Here is a 14836-nt window from a genome sequence, read left to right on the forward strand (position 1 = left end):
GTGCTGAATTCAAATATGACAATTAAAACAACTGGCTACTGTTTCTAAGATATTTAAGTTTTTACATTTTATGTCTATGTATATTGTGTAGATAGTAGAGTTTTAATCATAAATTATAAACCTAGGTCTTTTCATGTGTTTATGGTTGCTTTCCATGATAATATTTCACCTGTCCTGTTTATGTAACACTTTACAAATCAGCAAAAGGGTTATATAAATAAAATTTATTATGAAACAAAAGGCAAAAAACTTTTATGTACATAGTTGAGTCCTATTCAGTGTCTACTCGGCGCTTCTTGGCTTGTCTCTTGTATTCATTAAATGGAGCATCTCTTGTCACTGTGCAGCAATAGTCTGCAAGCATTGATGGGCTCCATTTGCCCTGATAGCCTGCCAGGAGATTCCACTGCTGTAGTCTGGAGCCCAACAGCTCTGCCTTACTCTTGGGTAGTTCCAAATCCCTGACAAGGTCATTCAGTTCACCTTGTGTTATGAGGTGTGGTTCAGAGGAGGAGGATGGGAGTAAATGTGGGTCCTGTGACATTGATGGTTCAGGACCAGAAGTTTCATCCTCTTCCTCTTCCTCGTCTGACTCAAGTGAGAATGATTCTGGTGCATCAGGAACCGGCAGTCCTTCTCCGTGGGGTACTGGGCGTATAGCTGATGGAATGTTTGGATAAAGCACAGTCCACTTTTTCTTCTTTGACACACCTTTCCCAACTGGAGGCACCATGCAGAAGTAACAATTGCTGGTATGATCTGTTGGCTCTCTCCAATCATTGGCACTGCAAAAGGCATAGATTTCCTTTTCCTGTTCAACCACTGGCGAAGATTTGTTGCACAAGTGTTGCAGCATATGTGTGGGTCCCACCTCTTGTCCCGATCTCCAATTTTGCAACCAAAATAAAGGTGATAGGCTTTCTTAACCATAGTGGTTATACTTCACTTTTGTGATGCAAAAGTCACTTCACCACAAACATAGCAGAAGTTATCTGCACTGTTCACACAAATACGAGGCATCTCTGCTCACTTCGGCTAAACAGAAATGTGTCCCTTTGCAAAATCAAACACTGACAAATAAGAGAGCACGACACTGTATGATTTCTAGAGCTGATACAGGGCAATTTGTTCAGCAGAGTGATGTAAGCTTCGTTATGATTGCATCATCCATGACTTCTAGGAATAACATGATGCAATTCATATCATGTACGACGCAATACCAGCTTCAGATTGCATCATTCATTGTTTTGCCTAAAAAGCAAGTACTGTCCAAACCCAGTCATAGATTTATTCATAGATCCAGTCAAAGATGTACTTTAGTCATTTCTGGTTTAAATTGAGATCCCTTCCCTTTATAACTCACTTATCCTCCGCCATTCCCAAGTCAAGGGTCGTATATACTGACCCAATAGCATGTCTTAAACTAGAGCCAATCAACAATTTTAAGCATCATTTTTGTTCTCAGTGACCCAGAATTAGTAAAGTTGGACTACATTTATTTCAGAAGCATTTTGGCTGTAGAGCACTGTTATTAGAATGTAGGTGTACAAAGCACTGGTGAATATACTCAGGCTTGGGAGAATGCACTTTGAACATATGAGGTTTTTTATGGCCAGATTTTTCAAAGACTAGTGCTTTACATTGGGCTTCTAAATCCATATTATAAGTTCAACTGAATGTGGTCTGATTTTCAAAGCTGGTGAGAACGCTTGTCTTCCATTCACTTCATTGGGAGCAGGATTGTCCCATAGCCACTCCTGTTTTTATGCTGTGGTTTGTATTCTGAGCAGAAACCTCATGAACTGTATGTAATACCTTGTGAAAGCATACCGGTCTCTTCCTTCTTGAGCAGTGTTTCTTTTTGAACGTGTCTTAGGAGGCCAGTGTGTCTCATGATTGTCCCTCGACTATTCGCTTGAAAATAACCCATTTATAAAATGGGATGCTGGATCAGAAAATAGAGCTCTTCCCAGTGGGGGCAAGGTCTGTGTCACAAGAGATGATGAGCAGCACATTGAAGTTGCAGTTGCTAGTTTTCACCATTCTCTGCGGGGGCAAGCCAAGAATGAATAGAACTGGATTTTGTGGAGTCCTCTGTAGCAGGAATGAGCAGAGTTAAAGTTGAACCATAAAATCCACTCCCTGCAAGTGTGACCTTCAGTGCTGCCTTGTGCAAATAGCCTCAACTACAGCCCCCACACTATTGTTTTTTTCATATTAGAAATATCAGGTCTTGATTTTCCTGTTCTTGCTGGGAGGTAGAGACCTGGACTGGGATCACAATAATGCAGTGGACTGAAACTTGGGCTCTGATATTTCATGCCTTCAATTGAGGCACAGTGGAGATGTTTAGCCAGATTTTGGCTGTTCTGGGTTTATTTGACCATTCTTAACATAAACCAACTACAATAGAGCCTAAGAGTTATGAGCAACTTGGGAATGAAGGTTGTTTGTAACTCTGAAACGTTCATAACTCTGAACAAAATGTCATGGGCAGGGTGGATTTGATATAAATCATGATTTCAGTCACTAGTTAGGAAGACAATTTCTATCATGGATTTCTACATAAGTGCTTTCTTGTTGGTTGTTATAACTCTAATACATATTCTTCACTACTCAGATATACGTAGGTTTCACTTTTAGATGGTACACATTATACATTTTTAAAGTGATTTATTTTGAAAACTTTTCATATTAGTTTTACAGCTATATCAGAAAATGAACGATTGTTTGATTATTTCATTTACCATAGGTAATTGAAGCAAATAGTTCACCTCCCAGTGACTTCATAAATATTTCCAATTCAACAGGTTAATCATTAATATTTGGAGGATTTTCTTGCCATCCTGTATTAGGAGGAGAACATCACCAGACAGACACTGAAATTGTTTTATTTAACTAAAACAACAACATTATGTATTCTGGATTTTTTCCTTAAACAGTAAACATAATATTTTAACAAAACAAACATATGCATTTTTGAATGTAAACATTCACGTTTTTTAAAATCAGGTTTGTTTTTGTTAAAATTGTTTTTAACTAAAATAGTTAAATGAAATATTTAAAAAAAAATTAAATTGACTGTCAGCCACATCAACATGAGAAACTTAAAATATTGGCTTCTGCAGCTAACTCAGTTGGCTTTACCTTCATTTTCCCGTTTGTTCACAATCTGGAAAAGAAAAACAAAGCTTTCCTGCTTTTTCAGGTCCCAAATGATTTCTCAATTTGGAATGAATTAGTCCAAAGGAAGAAAATATTCTTTCTACACTGGTAGAAGAAACTACTGCTATTAAAAGCGAGATTATCACTTCAACAGTCTCGGAATCCAAGTGATTAAGTGACTTCCACTAGTTATGTGGTGTGACTTTCTTTAACACAGCAGCAGCAAACATATATTTCTTGAACGGTTCACCCTTAGCTCTGAAGTTTTATTATAATTGACATTATGGAGGGATGGTTGCTGGATGTTCATGTCATAGCCAGCTCCTCTTCTTCAGCAGGTAAGGTTTGAGCCTGAATATTTGCAAGAAAATGAGTTAGAGATAGTGCTTGTCCCATTTGATTTTTTTAATGCTTGTAATTTAACTCTGTCATTGCATATTTCTCTTTTTAAGATGTCACTCAGTTCCTTCCAAATTTCAATAGCATAAGCAATAAAACAGCTACTTTGCTGCATTTTGTTCAAGGCTGGAGAAATAGGCTTCAGGATACGCAGCATGTGCTCAACGTTTCTCTTAAACCCCATATTGAGAACTCTGGCTGTGACAGTGCCATCTACTTTTTCATGATTTTGTTCACAAACTGTCATCAGATTAAGCTAGTTCTTGCTATAATGCTCAAAACAGTCCACTTCTGAGTTCCATCACACATCTTGTGGGAGAGTTAGCTTGGTTCCTCCAATTTTTTTAGAGTGACTGCTGCAAAGTGGATGTTACAGAAGTATTTTACAATTTCAACAACATTAGCCTTTATTACTGGAACACTGAAGTCTTTGGCTATGAGGCGCATCAAATGAGCACTGCAACCGTATGTTATTAGCTTGGGACTCTCTTCTAAATAATTTCTTCTCATCTTGGATACATTTGCAGCATTGTCTAGGACCAAGCTGCATACTAGACATTTGAATATTTTTTCACAGTTTGTTATAGCTTTTACTGCTGCTACTTATAAGTATTCTGCTATGTGTGCTTTTCCTGATGAATCAATGGTTTCTGTAAGGAAGACATTCCCTTCTTCTAAAAAGGAGAAAAAGGGGATAGAGAATAAGACTGAGAATATATTATTGCCCTTATATAAATCCATGGTATGCCGACATCTCGAATACTGTGTACAGATGTGGTCTCCTCACCTCAAAAAAGATATTCTAGCACTAGAAAAGGTTCAGAAAACGGCAACTAAAATGATTAGGGGTTTGGAGAGGTTCCCATATGAGGAAAGATTAAAGAGGCTTGGCCTCTTCAGCTTGGAAAAGAGGAGACTAAGGGGGGATATGATAGAGGTATATAAAATCATGAGTGATGTGGAGAAAGTGGATAAGGAAATGTTATTTACTTATTCCCATAATACAAGAACTAGGTGTCACCAAATGAAATTAATAGATAGCAGGTTTAAAACAAATAAAAGGAAGTAGTTCTTCATGCAGCGCACAGTCAACTTGTGGAACTCCTTACCTGAGGAGGTTATGAAGGCTGGGACTATAACAATGTTTAAAAGGGAACTGGATAAATTCATGGTGGCTAAATCCATAAATGGCTATTAGCCAGGAACGGTAAAGAATGGTGTCCCTAGACTCTATTCATCAGAGGATGGAGATGGATGGCAGGAGAGAGGTCACTTGATCACTGCCTGTTAGCTTCACTCCCTCTGGGGCACCTGGCATTGCCCGCTGTCGGTAGACAGATACTGGGCTAGATGGACCTTTGGTCTGACCCAGTACGCTGTTCTTATGTCACACAAGCACATACAACAGGATCATTGTTGACATTGCTCCACCCGTGAAGACTCAGGTTAACAATTTTACCCTCTAGACCTTTTGTACACTACTCAATTTCTCTTTCATACACTTTTATCCAGCAATTTGCCTGCGACATCTGCTCTGTTGGGTGGACTGGATCCTGGTCTTAATGACTGAACCATGTTAATAAAGTGTGGATTCTCAATCATACAGAAAGGAGAGTGTGTTGCATAAACAAACCGGGCAATTTTTTCATCTTTTTGTAATCTACTGGTTCTTATAACAAACTTATCTATGGTTGTTTGTGGATGATGGAGATTATTTTTTCTTTTTGCTGCAGATGATCTACTGTGACTGTGTGACATATACATGATGTGACTGAAACACTATCATTGGCAGATAACTCTGAAACTATAGAAAATTATGGTGATCTTAAAGGTGGATAGTCTTCAGAATCCTTTATGTTGAGGATCGATTCTCGTAAACAAAATAAGTCAATGCAGTTGTTTAATTATTATTACCATACTACTCATCATTCATTGCACTCAGTACTACTTTAACGGTGAAATTGTAAAAAGACAATGTTTGTTTCAACTATTTATTTTTTATCACAACTGCATCTAAAATTGATAGTACCATAGAGTAACAACTATATATTTTGCTCAAACATGAGAATTCAAGAATAGTCCAGAAGGAAGACAGGCTGTCCTTAAGAAAGAAGTATGAAATAAAAATGTTTACCAACCTGAAGATCCTGCATGTTCAGACATGTTCCTTTCATCATCTTCGATGCAGCTTCCTCCTGAGAAGGAACACTTATCATGATGTTGTTGTTTCATTTGGGCAACCCGGCCTTGCATTTCTTTGGTGCACTGTTTGCATTTTACATGCATGCTTGTCTTACCCACAGGTAGAAGAACTTCATTAAAATATTCCCAAACTAGATCTCTTTTGGCCTGCTGCCATTATAGGTTTTCCGTTCTAGTGAGAGAATGATATGGTATATCTCAAATCAATGAAAGCTACGCTCAGAAAGACCTCAAGACTTCTGGAATATGCTGCTCAAACAGTTTCACTTTTGTTTCTACTGCCTGTCCCTCCCTTCTCACATTTATCTCCAGATTTCTTCTCCTTGTCCAGATCTAGTATACCCCCAACAATCTTCTTCTTTGTACTTTTTGAAACTTTGCACTTTTAAAGAGAGGTAAGGGATTTACTCTGTGTATACCAATTTGCAGAGGGACAATAGGGTTGAAGTCTGTTATTTCTCACCTCTATATATTATTTATTTTAAAACATTTTTGCTTTTAAAAAGCATGTTATCTCTGGAGACACATATCCACAGTTTGAGAATGGCAAAACTAAGTGTCTTTGATGGTATCTTCTAGACTGAGCACTGAGTCCCATTGGGTAGATAGAAATATTAGCCTAAATAATTTATACAGAAGCCCCTGGAACCACATAAGATTGGGTCCCTAATCCATGAACTATTGGAACTCATTTACAAAACTTTTTTTAAACATTACATGAATATGTCTCATACTATAGAATAAGAATTTATAATCCCTATTCCATGATGAGATATCCTTGAGCAATAATGCATCTTAATTAAAACTATCTTTTGATAGATTCTTTCCTAAAAAGGCATTTTATTAAAAAAAAATCAGTTTTTTTTTAATCATTCATTTTTATCCACCTTGGGCACAGGTAGAGAATACGAAAGACTGGGGTTCACGAGTTACAAAGCACCTGCAATGGCAGGGATTGATTTTTGAGAGACCCAGATAAACCTGCCAAACCACCCACCCTATGCTGCAGAGGAAAATGAGTGTGTGTTTGGGGGTGGGAGGAATAATCTGCCAGTATGACCTGGGGAAAATTTTTTTGACCCTGAGCATTTGAGCAAAACTCACCAGCCAAGCATGAAAGAGAGAATTCTCTGTATTACCTCAGTGTACCGTCCACCATTCTGGTGTCTCATCTCCAGCTGTAGTCATGTCTAAAGTTTAGGAAGAAGGATTTAATAAAAAAAAAAAAGACCCAGAATATGTCAGTGGGGAAAAATTTCCTTCCTGACTGGTATATAATTTGTAATTAAAGAGGTGCCAGGGCTCAAGCATAGCTGACGTGGCAAGCCCAGAGGTGTCAGGGCTATGAACTGCCAAGACTAGAGGTGCCAGGGCTCAGTCCTGACACAAATCAAGCCCTGTTCCTGACTGTTGCAGGTGTCCAGCTGAAGAACTGAAGCATGAGATGCAGGACACAAAAGAGGACCAGAAGAGATCCCTTGGGCCACTGAACTCAACTGCCTGCGGTCACAGGCAACCACATCATACCATCCCACTCATAAACGTATTTCTATTTTAAAACGAAGTAGGTTGTTTGCACCCACTACTTTTGGGAGACTGTTCTAGAACCTTATTCCTCTGGTGGTTAGAAAACTTCTCCTAATTTCCAACCTACATGTATTCACACCCAGAATTTATTCATTTCTTCTTGTGTCAACTTTTTCCTTTAACTTAAATACCGTAGCTCTTCTCCATCCCTGGTGTTTACACATGGGATATATATGTGAAGAGCAATCGGATCACCTCTCTGCCTTCTTTTTTGTTAGGCTAAACAAGCCAAGATCTTTGTCTCCTCTCATAAGATGGGTTTTCCATTCCTCTGATCATCTGTGTTAGTTTTCTTTGAATATGGAAATAAGTTATTCGACAATTCACATTTTTAGGGAGAGGAGTGGTCACTTTTCTGCATAGGAAAGGAGAGCCCAAATGAATAATTTCTCTTTTATTCTACCTCAGATCGCTTCCCAGTGAGCAGGACCCTGGAAACATGTTTTGTTTTACAGATAATGTTGAATGGTTCTCTTTATTTATTTTGGCAAGTCTGCCAAACAGAGTGGCTTTGTATGGTTACAAAGCATTTGGGTGGCAGGCAGTGTATGACAATTGATAGATACTGCAGTAATAAGGGTTATAGGAAAGCTGCAAGGGCAATATTGTAGTTATCTAGATCGACGTTTTCAAAAGAGATCACTGATTTTGGATGCCAAGCTTGTAACACTTTGGGCCCTAACTTTCAGAGGTGTTGAGTGCCTACAGCCTCTGTTGCTTTTAAAATGGAATGATGGGTGTCCAGTACTTGTGAAAGTCAGGCCAAAGATGTCTCATGTTAGGCACCCACAAGTCAATGCCTCCTCTGGAGAAACATGAGCCTAAGTCATGAGTGCAGCCAGTGCTAGTAAAATTCTTTCTCAAGTTGACAGTTTATCAGCCTTGAGGATGAACCCAGTCTACCTCCCTTTCAAAACAATTTCTCTCATATACAGTTGCATTGTGAACAGAAGCAAATCTGGGGAATGCTGGGTATGACTACTGAGCCATCTGATCCATTTGGCATACTGGTCCAGCTGTAGATCTTCAGTCAACAGGAGATGGGAAGATGATTCATTCTTCACACTTTGGTCTCTGGCTCTGTTCACTTGCATATATGGATTGGATCTGTATCTCTGATTCCGTTTATCTGCATGTAGGCTCTCTTTTGATGTGGCCATGTCAGATACTTCATGCTTGCTCCTCTTTTACTGTTATATGGGCTTTTGTTCCTGTGTTAGAGTGTAGATTCATTATTATTGCACGGACGTACAGATCCTATGGATAACAGTGGTTTCTCACCCGTGGCCTGTCACATTCTCTGTTGTTCAGCTTTATTACTATTTTTTAAAATGATTCAGCAATAAATCCACTTGAGTGTTCAGTGGCTAAAGACAGCAGTGTCTAATCCAGGCTTCCTTTTCCAGGTATTACCCAGGCTTGCCGTTTGTTTCAGAGGCTTGTGACAATGCTGTGCTACAGAGGTACTGTCTGTGCTTGTCAGCCAGCCCTTGCAATGCTTTGGAAGTCTTAGATTTAGCTCCCTTGTAGGGCCTTGTCTTGTGTTCCAGGAGAACTAATCGCTGCAGATCCCCTCTGTGCAATCCCATGTAAGCCATGTGTTCTGAAATGTCCTCTTTACCTTCCGCCAGCATCCTCTAGTTAAAACTTGAGTCTTAGCGTAGAAGACTACTAGAGGCTTAGATAGTACCGACTCTAAATGTGACCTTTCTTTTTACGCGTGGGTTCTTACTCAGCTCAGAATGGGAGCTATTTCTTGCATCTGTCTGTGAGCTTGTTTCACAGGAACAAACTGCCATTGTGCTTGTGGAGCTGGGTTTGAAGTTGTGGAACTTGTGTGGGCTGAAGAAGGCAACATGCCCACTTCTGATTAGAAAGTCAAGGGATTTAAATTCTTTATAGTGACCTTTGAGAACTACTCGTTTGAATCCTGCAGTAGGCAAATGCACTTGGACTCCTAAAAGAAGCGGCAAAGGTTGGAGAAGCACTTCTGGGTGGTGTCTGGGCTTGCTTGAGGGTTACTGGACTGAGGCCTGGTAGATTAGAGGACCATGCTAATCAGTACGATATGGCTGCTTTTATGAACGAATCAATGTGAAAGGAAATCAGATATAATTGTGACTATCTAAGCAGATAATTCAATTAAACGGCTTCTGAATGTGATATCTGTTTTGTTTTTTTGAATTGGGTGTTTCTGATGATATATGGCAGGATTAGAACAGGGAAGAACGTCATTGTCTGGGTCTTCCTGACCACCTGCTGAAATGTAAGGTTTTTGAGTCTTTAATGCAGAAAATTAGTGAGATTTTCCTGACCTGGACCTTCCTGAAGTAGAAGAACAGAGCACAAGCTTATCTGTCTCAGTATCTCCTTGTCTTTGGAAGTTTAAGCAAGTGTCTAGACAAATAAATGCTTATTTTTGGCATATAGATGCCAGTATGGGTCCAAATGTAGATATCCTATTAAGGTGCCAATATCTGGGAAAAATTGAGCTCACAAAGTCCAATTTCCTACTGATACATTGTTTGAAAAGGAAAGGTTCCCTGCGTCAGTGCTGCTCTCTAGGCTGTGATGACCTGTTCTCGCATCATTTTAGTCAGGTGAAAGCTGCCTTTAAGTCTGAAGTCAGAGGTCCCCAAATTGTGGGGTGTGCCCCCTTAGACAGGCACCGAGGAACATTTGAGGGGGTGCGATGGGGCTCAAACCAGCCCCCACGAGTGATGGGGAGGGAGCATCACTCAGCCCCACTCTGCTCTGAGCTCTTCTCCGGCCCGGCCTCACCTCCCAGCCACATCCTTGCCCGTGGCCCCGCTCCTGTCCTCAAACCTGCCCCCCACATCCCTGCCCCCTGGAGCCATGGCCTAGCTCTGGGTACAGAGGCAAAGGGGGTACAGACGGGTAAGGGGGGGGTGGGGCGTGATCCTGAAAAGTTTGGGTGCCACTGTCCTAAGCATTCAATTCGAAGGTATTTCTGCACCTAGGATAATATCAGAGAAGAATTAGTGTAAAGTAACCGACTTATTTATGTAAAGTGATTGGACCTATTAAAATAATTTACAGGGAGCAAAGAATGTTTCCTGGAAGGATGGCTAGTGGGAGACTTCCAGGCATTGGAGGTGGCTTGATAGACAGCATTATGGTAGACAATGAAAGGATTAGGATGAGGGGGAAATGAGAGCAATGATCATGTCCAAATGAGTTTATAGGGATTATGGGCCCAATTTGTCCCTTTAATGGAATGCACTGACTTTAAAAATAAATAAATAAATAAAATCTTGGAAATGCTCCCATCTTTCCCCTCCCATCTTCTCTGACCAAAGTGAGCAGGAAAGGGACCCAACCATGACTTGAAATACACAGCATCGGGGATGCTAATTCTTGCAAGTATGCTTAGACAGCTCAGCTCTTCTCCAGAGCTGCTAATAACTTAGGTTTGCATCGTGGCTTCTATCCTAAATGACCTCAAAGCACTCTGCACATTATACACACATGCAGCATGGTTGAAATGCAGCCACCTCTGGAATGGAGCCCAGTAAATCAACCTGCACATAAAATGCTAATACAAGAAGGGAAGTCTGAGCCCAGGACTCCAGGGGAAATCTGTAATTCTTACCCAACAGGTTTGTGGGCTCTTTTTATGTCCACAGAAGACAAACAGGTTTTGAAGGGTTCATGTGAAACATGCACATGCTAACAACTGCATGGAGCACAATTTACTTGGGAAGGATTAAGGACTGAGTCGACCCTGCTAGGTGGGGTGAAATGAGCTGCATCGCCTGGGAGATCCTCTGCAGGAGTTGAGGTGTTGACGTGGTTTCCCTCCCATTCTAGGTTTAACTGGAGCAGTCTGGTCCCCCTGCAGCTGAGGGGCAGGACACTGGGCCTGCAGGCGGAGAATTCAGAGTTCCACCTTGAAGGCATGCCCTTCCGCATCTTTGGGGGCTCCATGCACTATTTCCGAGTCCCCAAGGAATACTGGAGAGATCGCATGGTTAAGATGAAGACATGTGGCTTGAACACCCTCACCACGTAAGTGCTATCTTCACTAACTGAGTCCTGCAGAGTGGCTATTTAAGTTAGGGGGGATTTTGCCATTGACTAGAGCAAGTCCTAAAGTGTCTTCTGTTCAAATCATGAAAAAAAGATTGGATCCTTTCCCTGCTCCCCTTCACATGTTTTCCTGCCAGCAGGTCATTAGCCTTCCCCTGAATACGCTATCCAGCTAGCTAATTCCTTGCTCCCCTGAACATTCTCTAGCTGATGGCTACCAGCTCCAGTCCTGCTGGTGGCTCTGAGTCCCAAGGGCACCTCCTGTTTGTTCCAATCTTTCTGCTGTGTAGCAGCAGCCCCTACCAACCAGATGTTTCTTCCTTGTTAGCTGCTTCTGCACACCTCCAGGCTTGGACGTCTGTAGGAGCGTCTGGAAACAAGGAAAAGAGCTAGCACTTAAATGATGCAAGAGCTATCCATGGAGAACCAGTAAGCACATGTTTGAGAACTACTGCTCTAGACCAATATAATGCGGGGTCTTGAGCTGATGATGGGTTTGGGCCTGTTTAATCATCCTCTTAAACTGATACCCTCAGTCATGCATGGAGCAGACAGATCGAGCGGTTGTCTTTGGGAGCCTGGGAGGTGTTGTGGACAGAACACAAAGGGAACACTGCGCAAGGAGCAAACAAGGGCCTGCTTGACTTGACCTCTACTTGGTTAACCACCTTCCGTTCTGCCAGTCCACAAATCTGACTCTGACCTTCTCTAAGGTTTACAATACATCTCAAGAACCTACTCACTCAGTCCTGGCTTTCCGGGTATTTCTGAGGGAGTCTGTTGTGACTGGTCACTTAGCACTTTCACAGTGGCAAGGCAGGTCCAGGCTCTGCAGCTGCCAGTTGACATGACAGTGCTTTGGAAACTGCTTCAGCCTTGGCAATGAAGAGATACCTGGACACCAAAGACTAAATTCCAAGATGAGTCTAAATCTATCCCTTCAGTGTGAAAGAAGTCACAGCAACTTAGACTCCTTTTCACTTCATTACTTAGACTCCCACTCTCTTACCAACCTTTAACAGGCCTCCCTCCTTACTGATCCTCTGAACTTGATCCAGCAAACCTAAGGGCATCTGAGCTGGTGTAACTCACATACTGAAGGGCTGGAAGAAAGAAATGTAGGAAGAAAAGCATCTAACAGGGGAATGTAAGAAGTGGGGTATAAAGACAACCCCACCCTACTCTAACTGCAGGCTCCTCAGTGTGAAGTAACATCAACATACGCCCCTTTACACAGGTGCACAAATAGCTGTAAGCTTGCTTGAATCTATTTCTGGCTAGAACTGTGTGTGCACAAGAAGGCAGTGTATTGGGGAAGGGGGCAAGGGCCCACAGTCCTAGCCCCACTGCTCAGTGTATGAGTTCCCAGTCCCTCACTCTAACTCTGTGTTTTCAGGTATGTGCCATGGAACCTTCACGAAGCAGCGAATGGGAAGTTTGATTTCAGCGGAAACCTGGATTTAGAGTAAGTGGTGCAATAATGAGGAGGGTTTGTTTTGGTTTTTTACTCTATTGTTATCCCTGGTTTGAGTGTAGGAGGCAGGGCGTTACGGAGGTGGGTACAACAGTAAGAACAATGAGCTTTGTATGTTTGAATCTTTGTTTGCACCCAAGGTGGCTTGTTAGATTTGCATGTGATTGTACTTTGAATAAAAGTACATCCCTGATCCTGTCGGGTTGTAGGTTCACTGCCTCTCCCTGAGCAATAACTTTAGGATGCAGCTTCTGTTAAGGAAGGATAAACTTGACTGCTAGAGAAGTGTTTACTTAGTTAGCATGTGCTGCATAGATAGTTTTATAGGGACATGTAGAGAAATGTTCAGATCGCTATCCCCTTCCCTCTCCTCTCCAGTCACTACCACATCAGGCAGTTCTGCTTTGTTTAGTGCCTCCTTTCTAGGCCTGCAGTGAAAACGATGCTAAACACTGATCTCCAAACTCTTTTGATAGTGCACCCCATCAGTAAAAAAAAGTTTTGAGTGTGCACTCCTTGCTTCTGGCAAACTGCCAAGGGAGGGGAGGAAAAAAAACAAAAGCCGCTCGGACTCCCGGCTGAACTGCCGAAGTGGGGAGTGGAAGAGCGGTGCTGCTCCAGTGCTGCTCTTCCTGCCGTGCACCCCCAAGGATCCTCTTGCGCATCCCACTTTGGAGACCACTGTGCTAGAAGACTGTGGTTTGACACTCTCATTGTTTGTTTTTGGTGTCAAGGGTAGTGGTCAGGAACTCCTTTCTCAGTTGATTCTGGCAGGTTTCGAGGCTGGTTTGCTTGTCTAGCATGGAGAAGGATGCAGGGGTCTTTCTAAGTTTTGCTCCAGATAACCATCTATAACAGGGTTCTGACGTATTCCCTGACCATATCATTGAGGCAAACTCTCTATTTGGACCTTGCTTACAGCAGCCATGTTTAGCAACTGTTTTGTTGAGCATGAAGCTGTTCCCAACCAGATAGCATCTTGGGTAACCTCGTCAGTGTAGCCTAGTGGTTTAGAACACGTGATCAGGAGTTGGGAGAACTGACTCTGCCACTGACTGTTTGACCTTGAGCAAAGCACTCAGTCTGTTTTGTGCCTCATCTTTCTCATCTGTAAAATGGGGATGGTACAGAAGTGCCAAGTAATCGTATCTTACTAGACACTTCTAGGTTGGAGCAGCATTTTCTAAAGTCTCAGCTATGCAAAACTTCCACAAAAAGTTTGTAGTTAGTCTGCGTTTGTGTTGGGGGTTTACCTGCATGCTTGTTAAGATGTAACAGGTCCATTATAAATCTCTGTTCTTCTTCCAAAAGCCCTCCTCTCCCCATATGCTGTCTTATTCTTGCCCTTCCCCTTCTGTCCTCAGCAACAGTGAAGGTCATCCACTGACTCTCAGCATCGCCACACTGACTTTCCCGTGAGTGGGAATTTGGGGGAGAGTGGTGATTTGCTTGGTGCCATCTGTCAAGTGGTGAAACATTTCTCCTGGGTAGAGGCTGCTCAGTTCACTCTCTGGGCAGTCTGCCTCCACAGTTAAGTCAGAAGCTCTCTGCTGTGTGAAGTCAGGTGGTGGGCAGTGCTAGTTAAATGGAATAACGATATTGTTACCAATCATGTGACTGCATTAAGGCTCTGCGCCCACTACTCCTCTAATTTTTTGAGGCCTTTGAAACCCACTGATTTGGAATCACCTCTTATTGTTGCTACAGCAAACTATTTCCTTTGACTTTGCTGCGTAGACAGCATGGTCATGGGTGCATTAGGAATGCACAGAAACCAGGTGGTTTTTTAGTGAGACAATAATTAATGTTGTCTGGATCTCCTAGGGCCTTCCTTACCTTGGCAGCTGAAGTTGGATTGTGGGTGATTCTGCGTCCAGGACCCTATATCTGCTCTGAATGGGATCTTGGTGGTCTTCCCAGGTAAGAGTATGCATGGTAGTCACATGGATTTGGGTTTTT

General features: G+C 41.9%; 1 protein-coding gene across 1 annotated transcript in view; it reads left to right on the plus strand.

Annotated features, from left to right (window-relative positions):
- Positions 1-14836, plus strand: part of GLB1L2 (galactosidase beta 1 like 2) — a 51675-nt gene that overhangs the window by 3929 nt on the left and 32910 nt on the right. The window contains exons 2-4 of the mRNA XM_030538063.1: positions 11185-11382; positions 12800-12868; positions 14702-14797. Of these exons, the coding sequence (XP_030393923.1) occupies positions 11185-11382; positions 12800-12868; positions 14702-14797 (363 nt within the window). The remainder of the gene's footprint in view (positions 1-11184; positions 11383-12799; positions 12869-14701; positions 14798-14836) is intronic.

The sequence above is a fragment of the Gopherus evgoodei genome, chromosome 19 (genome assembly GCF_007399415.2).
Source record: "Gopherus evgoodei ecotype Sinaloan lineage chromosome 19, rGopEvg1_v1.p, whole genome shotgun sequence".
Classification (NCBI taxonomy): domain Eukaryota; kingdom Metazoa; phylum Chordata; order Testudines; family Testudinidae; genus Gopherus; species Gopherus evgoodei.